Source organism: Ziziphus jujuba, chromosome 7 (genome assembly GCF_031755915.1).
Source record: "Ziziphus jujuba cultivar Dongzao chromosome 7, ASM3175591v1".
Lineage (NCBI taxonomy): Eukaryota > Viridiplantae > Streptophyta > Magnoliopsida > Rosales > Rhamnaceae > Ziziphus > Ziziphus jujuba.
In genome coordinates, this window is record NC_083385.1 from 13,865,123 (window position 1) to 13,887,108 (window position 21,986).

Consider the following 21,986-nt stretch of genomic DNA (forward strand, 5'->3'; position numbering starts at 1 on the left):
TGGGGATCAGTGACCACCGGAAAGATAGAGTCTGTGGCTTAATGATCCCGGAAAAGATGGGATCCACCGAGGATCTAAGACCCAAAAAAAATGGATGTTTCTTACCTATAATTGTTGGATTTTTCTGTTTACAGGGGAAGGCTGGACAAACAGAAAATTGGCCGACTCATTTTTTTATCTGTTTCAACTTAATTATTTGGAGCTAAAGCTAAAATCAAGCTAACATATTCGTTGATGTGTTGGTGAGCATTTCTCTTCCGTTCTCTCAGCACTAACTCATCCAAATTTTCATGCTTCATCCAGCTTTATTCTGTATTTCCATTTTTCTTTGTTTGGCCGCGATTTGTTTTACCTTCCAAATGATTATATTTATCACCTTCTTCAATGAATCCAAACTGAAGAAACAAGTGAGTAAAGAGTAGAGAGAAGAAGAACCTAATATTGACGTAGAAGTAGAAATTAGGAGATGGAAGAACAGGGGATGCACAATTCTTTATTTATTTATTTTTTTTATTTTTTTTACAGTTTAGTTCGGGATTCTCTATGATCTTGGATGAATTGAAGCGAACATCCTAATTTGGTCATATAAAATTTGGATTTCAAATAAAACGAAAACTAATATAACATGTAGAAAAAAAAAAAAAATCTAACAATCATATAAATCCACAAAAGTTTGCACTTTATTTTTTTTAAATATAGTAACTCCATTTTTTTAATTTTTAAAATTTAAATAATAAATTTCAATTGGTTAACATTTTTCACAATTTAATTGATTGGAATGTTAATGGTGCAACTAAAATAAACTTTTTTTTAGCTACTAAACTAAATTATAAACGGGTTATACAAAAAGAACTATTATATAAAATGAATGTTATTTAAAATCTAATTTTATATGCATATGAACAAAATTTATAACTACTAGGATGTATCATCAATTTATCCAAGATTATATAGAATCCCTTCTCAATTTAACGAAACCCAATTTTAAACAATAGTGTTTTTTCAAATATATATATATATACATAAATATACTGAGGTTGCTATCTAGGAATTCTAAATTTGAATAAAATTTAAAATTTCAATATTGATGTTGAATCTCATGATCAAGATTATATTTAGATTAGTTTAAAAAAAAAAAAAAAGGTTATAATTAAGTTCTTAAAAAATTCACGTGATCTCATTCTATTCTCTTTCACTCACTTTAGATCTCTCCACTGTTTCATCTTCCTCCAAAATGATGCCATCGTCAATTAAACTTCATTGGCTTGCAATAATCCTAAACAAAAAGTTTCATATATGTCTACTTCTCATCATATGATTTTATATCTAAAATAACAATTCTAAAGAGTGATGATTAAATATACTTTATATAATTAATGTGAAAGTTTTTTTTTTTTTTTTTGGAACATTTACGTATTCAGGATACATATCCAACCATAGGGGCAAAAACACAATCCGATAATCTTAATCGGTTCTTATCAGAATGGATTATAGAGTTTTAACTATACTGTACTTTTGGTCAATAGTAATATGGAAGGTGATAGATTTGTGAACATTTGACAGAAGAAGAGAAAGGAAAAGGAAAAATAGAGTGAAAGCATGTAAAAGGGACAACGGGCGTAGAAGATGGAAACAAAGAAAAGAAAGAGGCAAAGTACTTCAGCAAAGATTATAAGCGGGAGAGCTAAGGGCCTAGGTTGAGACTGAGCCGTCCTTACCCACCACTTGTTTCTCTTCCAACCCACCACCTCCTCCACTTTCTCTTCATTCTTGCAACTTCAATTAGATTCAAATGTTTGGAAAATACCCAACCTTTATATCATATATAGTCATGCTGCAAAAGGGGACTTTTTGCTACTAAGAATGGTGTCTCCATTTATGAGGTACCGGTCTGGATCAGTGGCTGTAGAGGGACGAAGGCATCGAATTTTTGAAGAAGAGAAAACAGTTGAGAGGTTTGAGGCATTGAGAGAGAAAAGGAAAATAAGAGGTCACGTGATGTCTAAAATCTAATTCTAATCTTGACCGTCAGGGAGAATCCAACAGTTAATTTTAAACTCCTGGATATTAGTATGATACAGAATTCCTGGATAAAAACTTCACTGTACGTACATATATATATATATATATAAAAGAACAGAGTTACAATGGAGATTTTCTAATAATATAATCAACTTTCCACTTTCAACAAGAAAAAATGAGATTTTTCTTACAATATAAATACAATCAACTTTCCACTTTCAACTTTCAAGAAGAAAAATATAACCTATTTTTCTTTCCTCTTTTTTCTACTACACTTTATCTTAGCCTACGGCTGAGTAAAGGTATCTCTCCTACCACACGCTGCAACAAACAGGTTAGCTACATTTTTTCCCATATCTTGTTAGAAAACTGCATTTCATTCAGATATAAGTCATAACTGCAAGAGCAAAGAGTTCCGACACTTCAAACGCATCTTCAGACCGCAGTCTATGACCAAACAATCCTGTCAACAAAACCGCACAAGTCACAGAGGCACAGAAAAGACGTTTTTTCCCAATAATGTTTGCCACTTCAATCAACTTCAACTGCCAGGGAACTTCATCAGCTCCACCTTCCGTTAGTTTATTACCCAATTGGGTCCTCATTCCAACTGCAGTAACCATCATCTTGTTGCATAATCCATATTGGAGTTTTGCTCCATGAAGAACAGTTCCAGAAAGAAGGAAAGGTTTTTGGGGATTTACCATAACCAGCTCACTCTTACCAGTTAAACTGGATTCATCGATTAGCATAGAGAACCCAGAAACAAATAGTCCATCTGCAGGAACTAGGTCTCCAATAGATAGATGCACAATATCGCCCGGAACCAAGTCACATCCTGAAATTTTCTTCTCGTATCCATTTCTTGTAACCATAGTATCAATATTCTTTGTCTGCTTGGACCTTAATGATTGGCCATAACCTTTTATCGCTCTGCCAAAGACAACCAACAAGATGCATGCAACAGCTCTGAGGCCATCATCCGCCCCCCTTGGCCATCCTTCCGTTGCTATGCCAACTAGCAAAGACACAAAAGCACACAATCCCAGGATCCTAAAAGTCATGTCTTGAAGGGCTTTCCGAACAAACACCCCTACACCCTGAGGTTCATTACCTGAAAATTTATTGATACCATAAATCTCTTGTCTGTGCTTCCCTAAATCATGATCATCAGCAAGCCCATTTTCAATTGATGTGGAAAGCTTTTTCGCAATTCCAGCCACCCCACCATGAAATTGGAGCTTCTTTGTATCATGCTTTTTGACAATGGATGCCAATTCATCAGCACAAATCTGAAAGCCTGCAGCTTCAACTTCCCCAGGTACAGTGTACTCACTTGGCTGCGCACCTGCACACATCGAATGAGTCACTGGAAAGAAGTTACATATAAAATACAGTTTATCTTAATGCCAAAGAAGCTAATCGTACCTTGAAGAAATTGCAATGCAGCTTTTGAAACCAAAACAGCAATCCGTAACTTCTCCTATAATGTTCCAAACAAAAAGAAAATCAGTACTCTAGACAAAAGATCAGCATATGAAATTCAGGTACAATAATTACACAGCCAAAATAAAAAAAATCATTGCCAATCATTAGTATTCTACTGATTCACTTGCCAGTACAAGTAGCATTTTGTATAGCTGAAAATTAGTTTGTTTAAAATCTGTTTAAGCGCATGCTCTGTTAGTTCCTTACTAGCAGTGATACAAAATAGAAATACTAGGAACCCATATATGATTATATCTAACACATTATTTGAGCTTAATAATTGTGAAAACTTCTTAAAAAGAGAAAAAAAAATAAAATAAAAAAATTGGGTTACAGAATTACAGAATCGATTACTATGATATAGATCTAACACATTATTTGAGTTTAACAAAAAAGGGTTTACATGTTAGATAAAAGAAATGACAAACTAATCAACTCGATTACTACGCTATAGAGCTAGGAGATCGTACAACAAGTAACACCGAAAAACCCATAGCGATAAACTCCGATTCCCGACTTAATTAATCAACATTAATTGGCAAGAAGCCATTTGGAAAGAGAGTTAAATAAAAAAAAACCTGACTGGAGCGGCGGATAGCAGCTTGTTCGTCGCGCTGGCAAAGATTGGAGGTGAAGCGAAACCTTCTCCTAGGGTTCTTCACAATGCTACATGCCTTCCTCCATCTCTGAAGCGCCTCCGACGACGGCGAGTACTCTTCCTTCATTTCTCCCCCAAAATTCTCACTCAAATAGCTCTCCATCTTCCACTTTTGTTTGCTGAAAGTTACAGGATCGCCAATGGATTATCTTTGTCTCCAATCGATGACTTTTTATGGGGGAGGAAAGGGGGTTTTAGAGAATCCGTTTCTTCTGTAATTATTTATTTTATTTATTTTTGGATTACCACAACAATTTTTAATCGAAGGGTAGGGGACGAAGAATCTCCAACTCACCACTCTCACAAGTATGAACACGAGTGTGACTAGTAAAGGTACAGGCAAGCTTTGCCCATGGAAAGAATGAAGGTTGTGAATTTTGTGCTCGGCCCATTACGTAATTTTTTTATTTTTTTATTTTTATTTTTTGTTTTTTTTTCGTATGTACCTCCCAGTCACATTTTATTTTGTTACTGAGCAAGCAGATGCATTTGAAATTATTAATTAATACTTATTACATTTACAATAAAATTGAATCCAGTGTAATATATGAATTTGTAGAATGAGCTAAATTAAATGAACAATTATTAGAACAAAGCACAACTAAAATCACAATTTATTTCATTTTTTTATTTGGTTCCGCATTAAATTAATTTAATAAACAATATTGGAGTTAATAGTTATTCATTGAATTAAAATAATAATAATAATAAGTATATGTAACCATAGGTATAATTGATTTTTAAAATAATGAAGAATGATTGGAGTTCCTGAGAGGAGTCAGTTGTAGAGATGAATTGGCGGGCAAATCTCCCTTGGCAGTGAGCTTAATTATTCTTATTTGCCTTGCCAACTGTCAAATGCCAAAGAAATAATTGCCCTGTCTCATGTTTATTAAGCTTTGTTAATCACACAATGTTGATGGTTCATATGATTATATAGGCGATGAAAAAGCTCTGGAATTAGCCATGCAAAATAGGATATTCTCTATAGGATATTTTTTTATTATTATTATTATTATTTTGAAATGAGTCCTCTTATTCATTTTATGGAAATCAAATATAACCATTAAAAAACAAAATATATATATATATATATATATTAAACTTTTGAGTTTTACTATTTTATCATTGCTGGTGGTAACCATTTATGAATTTGTGACATAAAAATTGTTAATTTGTTACATTTAATTATATATATGTATGTTTTAATTTTTTAAACTAAAAGTCTAATATAAAAAAATAAATTTTTTTAAACATCCAATTTAACTATCACATGGCATGTGAATTCCAATTGTGACAAATAACATCTTTTAAACATTTTATTATCATAGACAATATCTACTCCAAATGATATATATAACAAATATATGAGAGGCTTATTTATATCTAAAATTTTACTAGATCTTCTTTGACCATGTAGCACTTAATTTTAATCTTCAGTTAGCTTACTATACTCAGCATTTGAGTCAATTATGATTTCTGAAAATGCAAGCAACGATGTCAAGTTGTCAATGACAAACAATCAGAATGGAGCTAAGTTTATGCTACATATGATTGTTTTATATTATGGGATGCTTATACCAATAAAAGAATTTACATTTTTCGTTGCTTTTTATTTTTAATAATCCATTTTCTTTTGCTTTTTATTATTTTGTATATAATAAATTCAATGATCAGAACATTTTTAATCAAAACTTTTATTAGAAATTGCCGCATTAGTCATTGCTAATGGAATGTTTTAGGGCTTTTTGTTAAACTGGTAAATTAAAGTAATACAATAATAATATAAAAGTCCATAAATTTATTGATTCGATATAACAATATAGTAAAAAAATAATTGAAAGAAAATGAAAATTAGGTGCGATTTAGTAACTTAGTTGGTTTTTGTTACCAGTATAATATGGATATGTTACTTGAAATATAATAATTCCAGTTCTCTTTTTGATCAATAAATAATAATATTCAAATGAAACAGATAACTTTAATGGTTGAATATTTTTATTTATACCTATAAAAATACGAATTTGAATCATAAAAAAGAAAAATTTTAAATAGGTTGTAATTAGATGAATTGTTCAAAAATTAAAATAATAGTAATAATAATAATAATCCGCTTTAATCGATTGAAGTGTTAAAGTTGCAACTAACTAAAATATAAATGGGTCATAAAAATTTAAAGAAAAAATAGAATACAAATGGATGCAATTTAAAATCTAATACTATAAATGGTATAAAATTTTATAACTAGATTTTTACATCATTTTATCCAAGTTGTATTACAAAGAATCCCAAATCTATTTAACAAATTTAAAAGGCATATTCAATCTAGTTTTTAAATAACTTTTATTAGCTTTTTTAAGTGATTAAATTTTGCAATTTTATAAAATTATAGAAAACTCTTACTGACTTTTATAAATTTCATTTTAAACTCTTACTGACTTTTATAAATTTCATGTTAAGGTGTTGTAATAGATATTTATAAATTTTGATTGACTTCTAAATATAATATAAAATTTACAATAACAAAATTATATTTTCTTGTTATTATAAAAATATTATTCTTAAAAGGTAGAAAGAAATTATAAATTATCTTAAAAATGAAAAATTAGTTATAAAAATATCAGTGAAAGTTCATAGAGATAAAAATTCATTTTACTTTTTGTACATGCTAAGCATAAGTATAAAAAAATAATAATAATTAGTACAAGTAGCTGGCCATTTGCCCAAATCACAAATTCATTATACTACGGTTTGTATGTATATACAATAGTCAATTATTTCCTTAAAATAAAAAAAATAAAAAAACAACAATGCTTGTTTGTTTAAGAACATATAATAAAGAAAAAAAAAATAGGACACAAAGAATTACCACAGACTATAAATTCGAACATTTTTTAGATAAAGCCGAATTAGAACTTTAGAAAGATAAAGTAAAATAAAATAAAAACAGCATGAAGAAAATTAATGAATAAAAATGATGTAAGTGTGAAGTGTACATATTTATTTGATAAAGTAAATGAAACAAAGTATTATTAATTATTTATTAATATTTTCGTATTTATTTATACCAGTATGAAAATGAGGAAGAAAACTTGGGCGCATTCTCAAGTCTTTATAAGTTTTTAAAGTTGGAAGGAAGGCAAAATGCGTGAAATGTTAAATGTTTTGAAAAATCTACAAATATTTTGGAGGTGAGTAGGAAAGAATTTGTAAAATAAATATTTCCATTTTTTAATCAAAAGTCTAAAAAGTCTAACCCTTTAAAAGTGAATAAAAATCATTGACAATTTGAATATCCTGACTTTTACTGATTTTTAAAAGCTTTTGATTGAATATAAAAGCTTTTGATTGAATATACAATGATTTTGAAATAGACATTTTAAATGTCATTAAAATTTATATTGAATATCCTTAATTTTTAATTTTTATAGAGTTTTTGAAAGTCTATATCAAATACATTAACCTTTTTAATTCCACAAAAATCTATAAATATACTTCAAAATCAAGATTGAATACAACCTTCTTAAACAATACAATAGTGTTACAAGCCGAGAAGTATCAATACGAAAATAATAAAATCAACTTTCTATTTTTCTACCTTCTTTTCCTACGTAGCCTACGTACACGACAGAAGGTACCTCTGCAACAAACATGCTAACCTCTTTGTCTTCATATGTTGTCAAATGCCTTGTTTCACAACTGCAACAGCAAAGAGTTCCAACAATTCCAATACGTCAACTTCAGACTGCAGTTTATGACCAAACAATATCGTCACTAAAATTGCCCAAGTCACAGAGAAAAAGAAAAGACGTTTATTCCCAATAATGGTTGCTATTCTAATTAACTTCAACTGCCAGGGAGCTTCTTTAGCTCCACATCCTATCAGTTTGTTACCCAATCGGGTTCTCATTCCAACTGCGGTGACCATCATTTTGCCGCATGATTCGTCTTTGACTGGTGTCCCACAAAGACAAGTTCCAGAAAGAAGGAAAGGATTTTGGGAATTCACCACAACCTTACTCTTACCAGTTAAACTGGATTCATCAATTAGCATAGAGGATTCAGAAATAAATAGTCCATCGGCAGGAACTTGGTCTCCAATAGACAGATGTACAATATCACCTGGAACTAAGTCGTATACTGGAAGTTTCCACTTGTATCCACTTCTTGTAACCAGAATAGGAATCTCCTTTGTCTGCTTGGAACTTGATGATTGGCGATATCCACTTAATGCTCTGCTAAAGACAACCAACAAGATGCAAGCAAGGGCCCTGAAGCCATCATCTGCCCCATCTGGCCATCCATGCACTGCTATGTCAATTATCAAAGACAGAAAAGCAAACAGTCCGAGGATCATAAAAGTAATGTCTTGAAGGGCATTCCAAACAAATACCCCAAAACCTTTAGGTTCATCCTCTGAAAATTCATTGATCCCGTAAATCTCTTGTCTGCGCTTTATTGAATCATGATTATCAGCAAGCCCGTTTTCAATTGACGTGGAAAGCTTTTTCGCAACTCCAGCCACCCCGCCATGAAATTGGAGCTTCTTTGTATCATGCTCTTTGACAATGGATCCCAATTCATCAGCACAAATCTGAAAGCCTGCAGCTTTAACTTCCTCAGGTACAGTGTACTCACTTGGCTGCGCACCTGCACACATCAGAATGAGTCACTGGAAAGAGGTTACATATATAATACAGTTTATCTTAATGCCAAAGAAGCTAATCGTACATTGAATAGATTGAGATGCAGCTCTTGAAACCAAAACAGCACTCCGTAACTTCTCCTATGATGATTAAAACCAAAGGGAAAATTAATATTCAAGACAAAAAATTAGCATAGGAAATTAAGGTGCAACTATTATACAGCCAAAATTAAATGATAATCACCAATCATCAGTATTCTGCCGATTCACTTAGCTAGTCCTAGTTCAATTATTTATACAAGCTAAAAATTAGTTTGTTTAAGCTCAGTTGAAGCGCATACTCTATAAGTTAGTTAGTTCCCTACTTGCAATGATATAAAATAGAAATAATAGATCCATATAATATTATAACTAACACATTATTTGAGCTTAATAAATGGGAAAATTTCTTAAAAAGGGAAAAAAAAATAATGAAGAGGAACAAAAAATCGCTGCGCGGGCAGGTTTAATTTACTTGTTAGGTAAAAAAAAAGGAATGATACTGGATTGAAGACTTTATTTTATTTATCAGACAACTCCATTACTATGTAATAGAACTAGAAGACCGTCGTGATAAGAAATTTTCAAGACACCACCATGAAATTGGAGCTTCTTTGTACATGCCCTTTGACAATGGATCCCAACTCATAAGCACAAATCTTAAAACCTGCAGCTTTTAACTTCTTCTGGTACAGCGTAAAAACCAACTACGAAAATCTGGCTCTAATTGCTTATCACTATCGGTTGAGTTAAGCACAAAAATCTAATAAACAGTCGCCACTTGCCAGATCATACATGCCCTGTACTTTGTACTGTTATATCAGTGGTATTCCTATTCAAAGTTCAAACATCTTGCAGTGCACCTACTCATATCGCACATGCCAATATTAAATGTAATATCTAATTTAATTTTGTCAGCCATAGTAGCTATTTAAATTGTTAACAAATTAATAAAAAATAATATCTGATAGAAATTATTCAGGTATACTTTATGGACATACATGTTATCACGTATCAGTTAAAACAGACATAACACACTTTTTTACAGAAATAAACACTTCTCTTTCAATTTGCTGTCAATTTAATACACACATTTTAGATCGATAATATTATTAATTATCATTTGCTTAATGTAATTAATTTTTAAACTTGAAAGATTGAATACACACACACACACACACACACATATATATATATATATATATAAACACCTAAAATTTATATGCTATCTTCTGCTTTTGTATTTTATAAATTAAAAAAAAAAAAATTATTTTAAAGTGTAAGGGTCTCAATCTCTCTTATTTTTATAACCAAATTTCAAGACAGGGGAACGAAGAGTAACAGGTCACGCCCTACATTTAAAAAGAAAAAAATAATAACCAAATTTAAAATTAAAATAAGCAGAAACTTCAAACTTAAAATTCTGTCAATGGGTGAGGTAAAAGTGTTCTTTAACGCATTGGAATTATTAAATGGCTTTCCTTGGAAGAGAAAGGGGAAGGAAAATGGAGGTGAAACCTGATTAGTACGGCGCAAAGCAGCAGCCTCGTATCGTTTTGAAAGATTGGCAGTGAATCGAAACCTTCGCTTTCGGTTCTTTATAACACCGCATAGATTCCTCCATGCCTGCAATACCTCTTCCGACGAGTGTTTCGCTTTCACTGCCAGGAAAGCTTCATTCATATAGCTCTCCATTATAGTTCAAATTCCAATTCTTACCCAACCCCTAATTTTTTTTCACTAACAGAAGAAGCAGAGATCGTATAGAAACATAAAGATCCAGAACAAAGTATTGTAAAAGCACCACAAGCTCGTCCTTTTATATTGGTAAAGAGTGTGCAGCGAGTTGGATTGATAACGGATCAACACCTGTCATGTTAATGGGTTTAACAAGTCGACCGGCGAAAAATTCATTAACCCGTCAGGAGAAGGGTATTTTAGTTATTTTGTTCATTTTTTACATAGTTCAACCATAAATTAAAATACAGTACACTTTTTATTTTTTTCTTTATTTTATTTCTTGATACTTTGATTCTATGAATTAATTAGTTGAAAATAATTGTTAAGGAACGATACGAATTTGTAATAAGTTGTATATATAATGTCTACAATATATATATTTTTTTTAAATATGTATATTCTGCTTGGATATGAGTACTATGTGTTTGTGTTTTGTTCTTTTTTTTTTTTTTTTAAAGAAAAAGTATTAAATATGTTGTTTTAGTTTTTCATTGGACTTTCAATTTGAAAAATAATATCTTTTCCCCAAAAAAAAAAAAAGAAAACAAATATAAGCGTCTGGGCTTTTAACAGGTATCAAAAATTAAATATATGCATAGAATTTATTTTTATTAAATAATATAATATTTATTTTGTAATTATAATTCTGTTTATTATTTTTTATTTAGATAGGGCAATGGATCAGGTGAAAATGAATTCACGTCCTATTTGTATTAAATTTTATTCATTTAAACATGATTATTAAATATTTATATTTAAATTTATTCATTAATTTAACGGATCATTGTTACAAAATCATTTAATCATATTAAGATTTTTAAATGGATATTCGTTAACCACAACGCATTACATGTTTGACCCATTTAATGTATATGTTTTATATTATATTCTATAAAATATTATTTTTATTAAAAAACAAAGAAAAAAAGAAAAATAACATTAGCTATTAATATATATATATATATATATATATATATTACCAAAAAAAAATATATATATATATATATATACTTATTGTTTTAAGCTATAAAAATATATTTAAAGAAACATAAAATAATAATGTTATATTACAAACCAAAGATAGGGAAATTTGGGGCATATTTTTTATAAAAAAAAAAAGGAAATTAGAAACATAAATTGTATAAAACATTACAACTATAATCATAAAATTAGATATATTTTTCACCTATAATATAATTACTAAAATGTCCCTTTTGAAGTGTGAGATGAATCATTTATGGATTTCACCTGTTATGCCTCATCAATATAACGGATGTTAAGGGGATAACCTATTATCAATCAGACCCATATTAGATAAACCCAAATACTAAATTAGTCGTGTAAATTTGTATCATATTAACGGATTATGTAAAATTTTACTATGTCAAAGTATGAAGTATAAACTATAAATCAAGTATGTTTTTCCTTCTTTTTTTTTTTTTTTTTTTACAAAAATATTGTTATAATTAAGTTCAAACGTGAATGAAAAATTTTGACATGCCAGGTCTAGTTTTATAGGTTATCCTGCGGAAAAAAGTAAATTGAAATTGCTGCGGGATTAGTTATCCTTTTTTTATTTTTGTTTTCTTTGAAGTTCTCCTATTTTGAAAATAAAAAATTTAAAAATAATAATAATAATAAAAGTAGGTGTGCATTAAAAGTGAAAGTTGACACGTACAATGGGCGTACACAGTGAAAAACGGGGCCAGACGGAGATTGATCTTGGAGTGTAAAGACCAAAAAGAGCTCGACTGCAAGATCCAGAACTTTCAATTACGATCCTAGATATCTTTTTCTTGACGCTGCTCTTAGAGAAGCATCTCATTTAACTGCTTTAGAAGGTAGAGGAAATATTTCCCTTGTGATGTAGGTTTTTTCTTTTCTATTCTTTTTTTTTTTTTCTCTCTCTTGTTAAAAAATAGGGGGAAGAAAAAAAAAAAAAAAAAAGGGGGAAAAAAGCAGTGCAAGTAGATTAGGGAATATTGTATGAAGTAGTATACTTGTCTCAATTCTTAATCTATTCGAATTTTCATTTTATCTATAATTCAACAACAAATTAAAAAGAAAACGTATTTATTAGTTTTAAAAGTGTTTCTTAACATATTTATTGAAGTTGTTAATTATTAAATTCAAAACAAAATTTATCCACTGTAACATATGAATTTGTAAAATGAAATAAACTAAATGAACTATTATTAGAACAAAACTACAAATAAAATCACATTTAATTAGCCACATTATTATTTTATTTGGTTTAGCATTAAATTTAATAAACAACAGTGGATTTTTTTTTTTTTTTTGCTTGAAATAATAGTAGAGTTAAGAGTTATAAATTAAATTAACAAAATAATATATATATATATATATACACCGTCAACCTTAGATCAGATTTTTAATATAAGAACGAATGGTAGAATTTTTTTTTTTTAACTTTTGAATGGTATATATATATATATATATATATTATTGACAATTAACGTAGTTGATTTTTTAAAGTGCAATTAAAATAATATATAGCCATGGGAGTTGGATGATTACCTCGGAGGAGTCGTTGTTCTGAGATGAAGTGGCGGGCAAATCTCCTTTGGAAGTGGGCTTAATTATTTATTTGCCTAGTGAACTAGTAAATGTCTTGATGCCAAGGAAGTAATTGCCCGGTATTGTATATTTTAATTAAGCTCTGTTACTCAAACAATGTTGATGCTTCATATGATTATATAGGCGATGAAGAATGTCTGGGATTTGCCATGCAAAATTGGATTTTCTCTATTAAACTACTCACATCCTCCACTCCGTTCTAAAAACATGTTTGACTCCTGATGTTCTATGTCATCCTCCATTCATTTTAAGGAATGCAAATATATATAACCATAAAAAAAAAAAAAATACTATATTAAACTTTTCAGTTTCACTGCTTCTCACATCTTTAGTGAATCCATTATTAATAGGACAATTGCTAATTGGTTGTATTTAATTATGTTTTAAATTTTTAAACTAAAAACCTAACATGAAAATGCGAACTCTTTTAAATAGTCAACTAAATTATCACATGGCATGAGAGTTCCAATAAAAATAGTCAAATAGCATTTTTCTAAACTACTTATTAATGTAGATGATGACGACCAATTGATTTGGTGTACATTGATCTATTTTTCTAAACTATTTGTTTTGATATAAATTGATCCAACATGATATTATAATAGAAATTATATGGTGTTAATGCTTTAATATGATATATATAAAATTGTGCATTTTAGAATCTATATAAATTATGTCCGTTAATTTTTTTTTATTTATAATTATCGGTATTATCGTCTTATCATAAATTTGAACTTAAACAGAAAAAAATAAAAAAATATGGCACTTATCAGCTCTATTGTGACCTCGATAGCATAAATTATGTCCATTGATATTAATAAGAAAAAAAAAAATTGAAGGCAATAACTAAGGTGGTGAGTTAGGATTAAATCCAATTGAATCAATGTGTATCAAATAAAAAATATAAAGCTTAATATGGTGGGTTTTAAAATCAAATGTTTAAATTGCAAAACTTCAAACTTAATGGATTTTAAAGTGTAATTAACCCTAAAAAAGTTACATTTTCATTGCATTTTTTTATAATTCATTTTTTTATTGCTTTTTTCTTTTTTTACACATAATAATTTTCAATGATTAGATATTTTATAATCATTTTTTTTATCTGAAATTGCCACATTATTTATAGCTACCTAAATATTTTTGGCTTTCTTTTTTTACTTGTGGGGAACTTTCCATGGCTGAATCTTATGTGTTATACTACTCTCAAAATTTATTTTCTATTGGAGTTGTTGGAAAATTGGAAATTAATGGTTTTTTTTGTTTTTTTCCCTTCAAACAAGAGAAAAAAAGTTATACATAAAGTAAAAGTGTCTTGCTAATCTAAAAAAGAGAAGTAATACATTATCGTTTTATTCATTTAATATGATTTTGGCTCTTAATATAATATATTCTTTCTCTTGTTAAGTCATATTGGATACACCTTATTAATTTATAATGTAAAAGTTCTTGTTAAAGTTCTATTCTACATAATTATACATAATATTGGAATGATAAAAGCACTGTTTAGATGCCGTTTAATAACATAATTAATTTGTAGTTTATATTTTTTATTTAATTGTTTGTAATTTATTTATTTCAAACGTCAGTTAATGATAATTATAATTTTTTTTTAAATATCTTAAAATGATTATAAATTTGAAAAAAAATAACACAATCTAAAATCGTGATATTAGATTAATTTGAAATCTATGATAAATGGCAGATTCCAAACCAAAGTCTTTAATGAATAAGTATAGACGATGAGCTTGCAAGCAAAATTATTCTTGTATCTTTGATTGTTGAAAATTGGTCATAGACTCATGGTCTAGAGTTTTTTATGTGGAATTATTAATTGACATTTTGATTAACATATTATTAGTTTAGTTTCATCAACTTCAGTGCAAATGATTTCATATTTTTATAAACTATTGACAGTAATTTGTTTTTAGGCAAAAATAATATTTTTATCAGTTTATCATTTGCACTTTCTATTGTAAATGATATCGGAAATTACTCTGTTTAAAAACTGAAGTTCAATTTAACCAGAATAAATTTGCCATATTTTTTTTCCAAAAATATTGTCATGTTTTTAATTCCTTATTTATTTCCTAATGTTTAATGTATTTTTGTCTACTCATAATTTGTTTTTAATATTTTCGACCAATTATATATATCTTGTTTGATGCATTTGGAACCTTATATGACTTTTTAGACCAAAATTTTTGCTTTTTTCTTTTTGGTAAATAATCAAAATTGTAGTTAAAAATTAGCAAGAGTAAAAAAAAAAAAAAAAAAAAAGATATCTTATTTTTATTTTCTTGGTAGACAAACAATAGTAATTTTATAAAGTCATTAACATAGATTGATAAATAATAACAGAAAGTTTAAAAATATAAAACCATTCACACATGGAAAAATGAGAGCCAGCCAGCGCAAAGTCCTACTAAGGAGGGCCCACATAAGAAGCTGCCTTACTAATTGAATCAACGGTTGACAAGCACCGTGTAATGGCTGTAGGTTGACAGCCGTCGATGAGAGCACAGAGGTGCCACAATCTTGGCCACCACGAATAAACCCTCCTTTTTCCTCACCACTCCCTCCCTCGCAGGCTCGCACAGATCTCTCTCCCTTTCTCTCTCTGTGTTTGATTCTATTGCCGGTGTTCGTCGTGAAGCTCCGAAGATGAGCAAAGGACCGGGTCTCTTCTCCGACATCGGCAAGAAAGCCAAAGGTAATCGTGCTTCCACACGATCTATCAGGTCCCTTTTCACTTTCTCTCTATCACACTGATTCAGTTGCTTTTGTTTTGTGGTTCTGAAATCGACTCGTCCTTGTTTTGCCTTCAGATCTTCTCACGAAAGACTACTCCTCTGATCAGAAATTCTCCGTCTCCACCTACAGCGACGCTGGCGTGGTACGCTCTCTGGCAGCTCTTTTACTTTTTTTTCTTTTTTTTTTCTTTTTTCCTACTTTTAAGTTGAAATTTGAAATTATGCGTTCTTGTTCGCGCACTCTTCTGCATATGTATGTGAATCGTATTGTCTGTTAATGGAATTGAAGCTTAGATCCGTGATTAGGGGTTTCTTGTGACTTTGGTTTCGGTTGTTTAGTTCGTATTGTTTAGGTAGTTTCTTAGTTCGAATTATGACGCCGTGTGTGGTTGTGAGTGTCATTGCAAAAATCTTGTAGCTCCTTTTTAAAATTTTTTTCTTTTTAAATGTTCCTGAAAATCAATGCAAGACAGTGCCGAGGTTAGTTTGTTTGATTTTGAGTGTTATCATATTTGTTCGCTCGCATGGTGTTGCTCGGTTTCCTTTCATCTCAATATTGTGCTCTTTTTTTTTTCTCTCTTTTTTTTTTTATTAATTTGATTTTCTGCCTCCGGAAGAATTAATGTGTGCATTTGTCTGTGTATTTTTATTTTATTTTATTTTTTATTTTGTAATGAGAAGTGGTACTCTAATGTTCATACGAAGCAATTGTTATATGCTGAGATTTGTGGGTTAATTAATGGTCATATTTAAATTTTAATACGACTATGTATATTTTGTGTCTACTCTATACTTTGCTTGGTTACCTGTAATGAATCATCAAGTGCTGTTGTCTACAATGACATAGTCTTTTGGATTAACGTATGTCTGTTTACCTAGAGTTGAATAGTTTCTTCTATTAGATTGAACCTAGAAGTTAGGTGCTATTCATTAATTGCAAATTAGCAATTAGTTTATGACTGATAAATTTCAATTCTGGGTTTTACCCCAGGCTTGCTTTTCAAACAACACTACCAAATGAATTTGTGCCTTAATGGAGAGAAATAATGTAATATATATATATATATATTTGGATTTTTACTGTTTTTGCTCTTTTAGACCTTGACATCAACGGCAGTGAAGAAAGGAGGACTTTCGACTGGGGACATTGGAGCAGTATACAAGTACAAGAATGCTGTTTTCGATGTCAAAGTTGACACAGAATCAAATGTGTGTTTCTTATTAAGTTAAAAAAAATTTATAGCAAGCCATTCTTTTTTGTCTTCTTTTCTCTTACTAAGCATATGTAATTTTCTTTATTATGGTAGATCCTAGCAACACTCACATTCACTGACATCCTTCCATCTACAAAGGCCATTGCTTCATTCAAACTGCCTGACTATAATTCTGGCAAGGTACAAAGTTTGACATCATTGGGCTGAGAAATTTCTGTACAAGCTGATGTAGCCTTAACATATGTAAATGTCTTGTGTTTGCTTTTATTTTGTAGCTTGAGGTTCAGTACTTCCATGACCATGCATCTTTGACAACTGCTGCAGTTTTGAATCAATCTCAATCAGTTGAGGTTTCAGCCACCCTTGGAACCCCAACCATTGCTTTTGGTGCAGAAGCAGGTTATGATGCTACTTCTGGTAAATTTACAAAGTACACTGCTGGCATTAGTGTAACAAATCCCGATTGGTCTTCTTCGATAATTCTGTAAGCCCTTTTGCTAATCTAGTTATCAGTAGTTTGAACTGCTATTAATACGGAAAACAAGGAATTTAATGCTGTTGTAAGTCTCTGATTCTCTCTCTCTCTCTCTTTCTCAGGGGTGACAAGGGAGACAGTATAAAAGCATCATATTTGCACCATCTAGATCACTTGAAGAAAAGTGCAGCAGTGGGAGAGATCAGCAGAAAGTTTTCGACAAATGAGAATACCTTCACTGTGGGAGGGTTATATGCTATTGATCACCTCACTTCTGTGAAAGCGAAGCTGAATAATCACGGGAAGCTGGGAGCCCTCCTCCAGCATGAGGTCATATCAAAGTCATTGCTGACAATCTCAGGTGAGATAGACACCAAAGCGTTGGAAAAGAATCCCAAGTTTGGATTGGCCATTGCTCTCAAGCCATAAATAGTTTTTTTTTGCCGCTGAATGATGCGTTGTTGAGATTCAATACCTTGTTCAATTTTTTTGGGTGGCTCTTGAAGAGAGCACATTAATAAGTAGTTCCACAGATATATTTGTTAGGATTTTGATGACTGTGGATGGATTGATTGATGCTTCAACCATGGTCTTCTGTTTTCTCTATTTTCTTTCTGGATTTGTAATGTAGGTTTTGGAGGCATTTTGACACTTGCACATTCTATTCTCCTTGTGTAGAGGAGCCCCTATCGTTTTGGTTGATGAAAAGTTTATTAATTTCCCAAATGGGACACATTTTCTTACATGTATGTTCTGTTTGGCATGAGGTACTTTTTATTTTTATTTTTTATGAGCTGTTTGGCATTTGATATGTGGTATTCCATGCGTCCCCTAACAAATATAACTTAAAATCATTCATGCAGTTCTTTATACATTGTTTTCCAGAAAGATGTTTCAGAAACGACTAAAAGGTTAAAAAAAAAAATTTTAGGCGTTCTTTGGAATAAGATGATAGATTAGAACCCCGTCTTCTAAAAGTAGCCATTAAAACTTATTTTCTCATGAGGACTTAATGGCCGATACCCGCCTATTAAACCCTTAATTTTTTTTTTTAGGTTTTTTTTTGTGGTTGTGCGGTGTGAATCCACAAAGAATTCATCTCATTGGCACGGATAAAATCTCACATACTATTGGAGTCATTTTCTATATACCGACCTCCATATAAGATCCATAGATCCAAAACAATCTCTGGCAACTCACAATTCATGATATCAAACGTAAATGGTAGAGGAAGGGGAACAACCAAAAAAAATAAAATAAAATAAAATAAACAAAGATGAAAGATGCAAGAAATGCAAGACCCTTGTTACAAAACCAATTCACAACGAATTTAAATTTCGGTTGATGAGGTTCAGTTGGGATATAGATGAAGTAAATATATAGATTAGAGTTTATTTTCAGAAAAATCATACACAGAATGAATGTATTTACGAGCACTAGTCTCTCCATTGAACCATCATTGAGATGCAACAACTCCCTTTTCTCGTAAATTCCCAAAAAAAATTTGACGAATTGGTAGATTAAGCACGTAATAAGATCAAAGCAGAAGAACAAAGAAAACAAAGAATACAGGAACAAACAAAAGAGAGAATAATATAAGGCAAGAGGACCAAATTAATAATTATATCAAACGTGCTAAATTTTCCCTGTTAACGAACATCAACTCGTTCTTCAAGAGTGTTTCGAGTGTGAACTACACACGACAGCGGTAAATTATGATTTTCTATGATTCATAACAACCATTATCATTGAAACTATGAATTAGGCAAAAGATATCACATTCAAATGGAACATGCATAACAAGCAATTAGAAACAAGAATAGCCTCAGGGAAACTCCAGCAACCAAAAAACATAGAGCATATAAAACAAATGTAGAACAAAATCAGATAATTGGTGATATATGGAGTGAGCTAGTGAATGGAGAAAGGTTAGCAAGGTGGGGAAATGAAAGACATCAAGCAGAAAAGAGATATATATGAGACCAATGATACAGATACTTGATTCTAAATAGGGTTTTTTTAAAAAAATTCAATGGAAGTCTTTTATTATGAGATTTTTTTTTTTTAATAAAAATGATAACAGATACTTGATGTTTCAAGGTGTAGAAGAAAGAATAAATGTGTTTTAAAATGAGATTATTTTTTGCTAATAAGAAACCCTCATCTCATACCCCTAATTCTAAAATCTGAACATAAAACATTAGCCAATACAGGGGAAACAGATTGTACAGAACAAAAACTTAAAGGCAATCCATAAACAAAATAAAAAAAATAAAAATCTCAGCAACAGATTATCCTAAAGCACCATTTTAGGTACCTTATGAATAAAAATCATCCAAAGTAATTCATAAATCAAAATCACACATTGAGATCCAAGGCAGCCCCTAAGGAGCATAAAAAAGTACGAAAAACTTTAAATAAAAACATAATAATATCCATTAAGTCTCCGAACAAAACCATCTAAATTAGACTAAAACAAAATACTTCTCATTTTAAAAAACTTGTATTGAAAACAAAAAGCAAGGTAAACAGAAACACTTAATCAACGCTCTGCATGATTTCCTCGGCTGTGAACTTAGTACCCTTATCCTTGTCTGCGGCGGCCCGACCCTTGGCCTTGCGATCAAGCAGAGACTTGCGGTCCTTGTCCAACCTGAGCTTGGTGATGACGACCTTGGATGGATTGATTCCCACATTGACGGTCGACCCATTCACCTTCTCCCGAGTTATGCGCTCGATGTGGATGACCCATTTTCTGCGGTAGACCTGCACCACCTTCCCCTCGCGGCCTTTGTAGGTTCCTCGTACGACCTGCACCTCATCGTCCTTTCGGACCGGCATGGAGCGGACGTTGTACTTGGATCGGAGGTCCACAGAGAGAGGTGCGCTCATGAGAACGCGGCGCACGCTCGACGGCGCGGTAAAATGAGCCTTACGGCTCTTCCGGCGGGAGGAGGAGACTCGGGGATTATACTTCATTTTCTCTTAGCAGAACTCTCTCTCTCTCTCTCTCTCTCTCTCTCTGAGCAGGGTTTCCGTGTGACGGCAAAAGGTGTAAGGATTTGGAGCAGCTAGGGTTTTATATAGTCTTGGATGCAAATTAGGGTTTTTTTGCTTTTGGGAGTGGCGGTCCGATTTTATATTTTCTACAAAAGTCTGGCCCAATTTTAGTTGGCCCAATTTTACTTTGGGCTTTTTCGTTAAAAGTCTTTATCTTTAACATTGTCAACGGAAAAAAAAATAGAAAAAAAAATTTGACCAACAGAAAAAAGTTGTTAAATTTGTTTTCTTTTTCTTTTTCTTTTTTAATTTACAGAAAAATATCTTAGATGTTATTGAAATTATGAAGTTGTCTCTTTAATGTGCGTTCGAGCAATCATTTTACTTGGAAAAAAAAAAAAAAAAGGCAATCATTTTATTCTCCTTTTGTTTAAAAGAAAAATTAAGCACTACGACAAATAAAAACAAATAAACTTATAATCGCCGGTTGATAAGATATATTTTACTTATCAATATTTTGTTTATTTTTTTATTTTTTGCTAGTGTGGCTGGGCCCCAAGCTCCCCTTCCCCCTGAAGACTCGGTCCCGAGCACAGGCTGGGATGTGGAAACTCCGCCACTTGAGACGGCGAGTCGTTTTACTTATCAATATTACTAATAATACTAGGCCATCAAATTATTTACCAAATAAAATGGAAAAATTATAGAACATTATTTTATTGATTTCTTTTTGTGTTACGCTTATATTTTATTCACTCATATATGTGTAGGTTATATTTATTTTTCTCACACTTAAATAATAATAATAATGTATTATTTATAACAATGATGCTGTGTATGTGTATGTATTGATAGCCCGTTTGGTGCCTATAGTACAGTATCGTTAATTTTTTTATTATTATTATTTATTTGGTTTGAAAGTGAAGATATAATATATATATATATATATATATTTTTTTTTTTTGGCTTAGATCCTCAGTATCTGATAAACTCTTTCTTTTCCAAAGTTACTAAGCCATAAGACTTTATCTTTTCGGTGGGTCCCAATTAATCTGGATTGGACCACATAAGTGTAAATCTCTTCCAGCATTAATTTTCCCAATTCACAACATTCAAACCTAAGATTTTACTTAAGAAGAATAGATGCTAGATGCCGAGCCATCTAACCAACTGACGCTGGTTGAAGTGAGGATATTGGGCTTGCGTAAATCTGCTTTTATACTATTATATAATTTTTTTTTCCAATGTGACTGTCAATTATAATGATGTTCTTATTATAAAAAATAAAAATTTTGATACTTCATCGTAGTTTGCATTTTCCAGACAAACTGTGAAGAAGGAAATATTAGAAGTTCGA

The 21,986-nt window shown here is 30.9% G+C and overlaps 4 protein-coding genes across 5 annotated transcripts; 1 reads left to right on the forward strand and 3 right to left on the reverse strand.

Annotated features, from left to right (window-relative positions):
* Positions 1–2,087: 2,087 nt before the first annotated feature.
* Positions 2,088–4,550, reverse strand: LOC125419893 (calcium-transporting ATPase 2, plasma membrane-type). The gene is made up of 3 exons (XM_048466403.2): positions 4,089–4,550; positions 3,451–3,505; positions 2,088–3,370 (listed from the first exon to the last, which is right to left on the reverse strand). Exons 1-3 carry the CDS (start codon positions 4,269–4,271, stop codon positions 2,403–2,405), a joined length of 1,206 nt encoding a protein of 401 aa, XP_048322360.1. The 5' UTR covers positions 4,272–4,550; the 3' UTR covers positions 2,088–2,402.
* Positions 4,551–7,615: 3,065 nt separating this feature from the next.
* Positions 7,616–10,646, reverse strand: LOC107424939 (calcium-transporting ATPase 2, plasma membrane-type). Its single transcript, XM_016034839.3, has 3 exons — positions 10,371–10,646; positions 8,900–8,954; positions 7,616–8,818 (listed from the first exon to the last, which is right to left on the reverse strand). The coding sequence occupies exons 1-3, from the start codon at positions 10,545–10,547 to the stop codon at positions 7,848–7,850; spliced, it is 1,203 nt and encodes a 400-aa protein (XP_015890325.3). The 5' UTR covers positions 10,548–10,646; the 3' UTR covers positions 7,616–7,847.
* A 5,070-nt stretch (positions 10,647–15,716) lies between these two features.
* Positions 15,717–18,372, forward strand: LOC125419897 (mitochondrial outer membrane protein porin 2). 2 transcript variants are annotated; one of them, XR_009639663.1, is made up of 7 exons: positions 15,717–15,900; positions 16,016–16,083; positions 17,039–17,149; positions 17,248–17,334; positions 17,430–17,638; positions 17,752–18,225; positions 18,261–18,372. XR_009639663.1 is itself a non-coding variant. In XM_016034879.4 (6 exons), exons 1-6 carry the CDS (start codon positions 15,852–15,854, stop codon positions 18,056–18,058), a joined length of 831 nt encoding a protein of 276 aa, XP_015890365.2. In that variant the 5' UTR covers positions 15,717–15,851; the 3' UTR covers positions 18,059–18,372. The 2 variants fall into 2 exon arrangements, 1 of the variants encoding a protein (XP_015890365.2); XM_016034879.4 differs by having other exon boundaries at positions 17,752–18,372.
* A 1,628-nt stretch (positions 18,373–20,000) lies between these two features.
* On the reverse strand, positions 20,001–20,696 carry LOC125418126 (large ribosomal subunit protein uL24z). Its single transcript, XM_048479352.2, has one exon. It carries the CDS (start codon positions 20,606–20,608, stop codon positions 20,168–20,170), a length of 441 nt encoding a protein of 146 aa, XP_048335309.1. The 5' UTR covers positions 20,609–20,696; the 3' UTR covers positions 20,001–20,167.
* Positions 20,697–21,986: the final 1,290 nt, after the last annotated feature.

Excerpts from the sequence above, each read along its gene's own strand:
- LOC125419893 (XM_048466403.2), bottom strand. The coding sequence starts at position 4,271 with ATGGAGAGCTATTTGAGTGAGAATTTTGGGGGAGAAATGAAGGAAGAG. Across the intron at positions 3,506-4,088 it reads CTATCCGCCGCTCCAGTCAG|GAGAAGTTACGGATTGCTGT; the intron begins GTTTTTTTTTAT and ends GGAACATTATAG. Across the intron at positions 3,371-3,450 it reads TGCATTGCAATTTCTTCAAG|GTGCGCAGCCAAGTGAGTAC; the intron begins GTACGATTAGCT and ends CGATGTGTGCAG.
- LOC107424939 (XM_016034839.3), bottom strand. The coding sequence starts at position 10,547 with ATGGAGAGCTATATGAATGAAGCTTTCCTGGCAGTGAAAGCGAAACAC. Across the intron at positions 8,955-10,370 it reads CTTTGCGCCGTACTAATCAG|GAGAAGTTACGGAGTGCTGT; the intron begins GTTTCACCTCCA and ends TAATCATCATAG. Across the intron at positions 8,819-8,899 it reads TGCATCTCAATCTATTCAAT|GTGCGCAGCCAAGTGAGTAC; the intron begins GTACGATTAGCT and ends TGATGTGTGCAG.
- LOC125419897 (XM_016034879.4), top strand. The coding sequence starts at position 15,852 with ATGAGCAAAGGACCGGGTCTCTTCTCCGACATCGGCAAGAAAGCCAAA. Across the intron at positions 16,084-17,038 it reads CCTACAGCGACGCTGGCGTG|ACCTTGACATCAACGGCAGT; the intron begins GTACGCTCTCTG and ends TTGCTCTTTTAG. Across the intron at positions 17,335-17,429 it reads CTGACTATAATTCTGGCAAG|CTTGAGGTTCAGTACTTCCA; the intron begins GTACAAAGTTTG and ends TTTATTTTGTAG.
- LOC125418126 (XM_048479352.2), bottom strand. The coding sequence starts at position 20,608 with ATGAAGTATAATCCCCGAGTCTCCTCCTCCCGCCGGAAGAGCCGTAAG.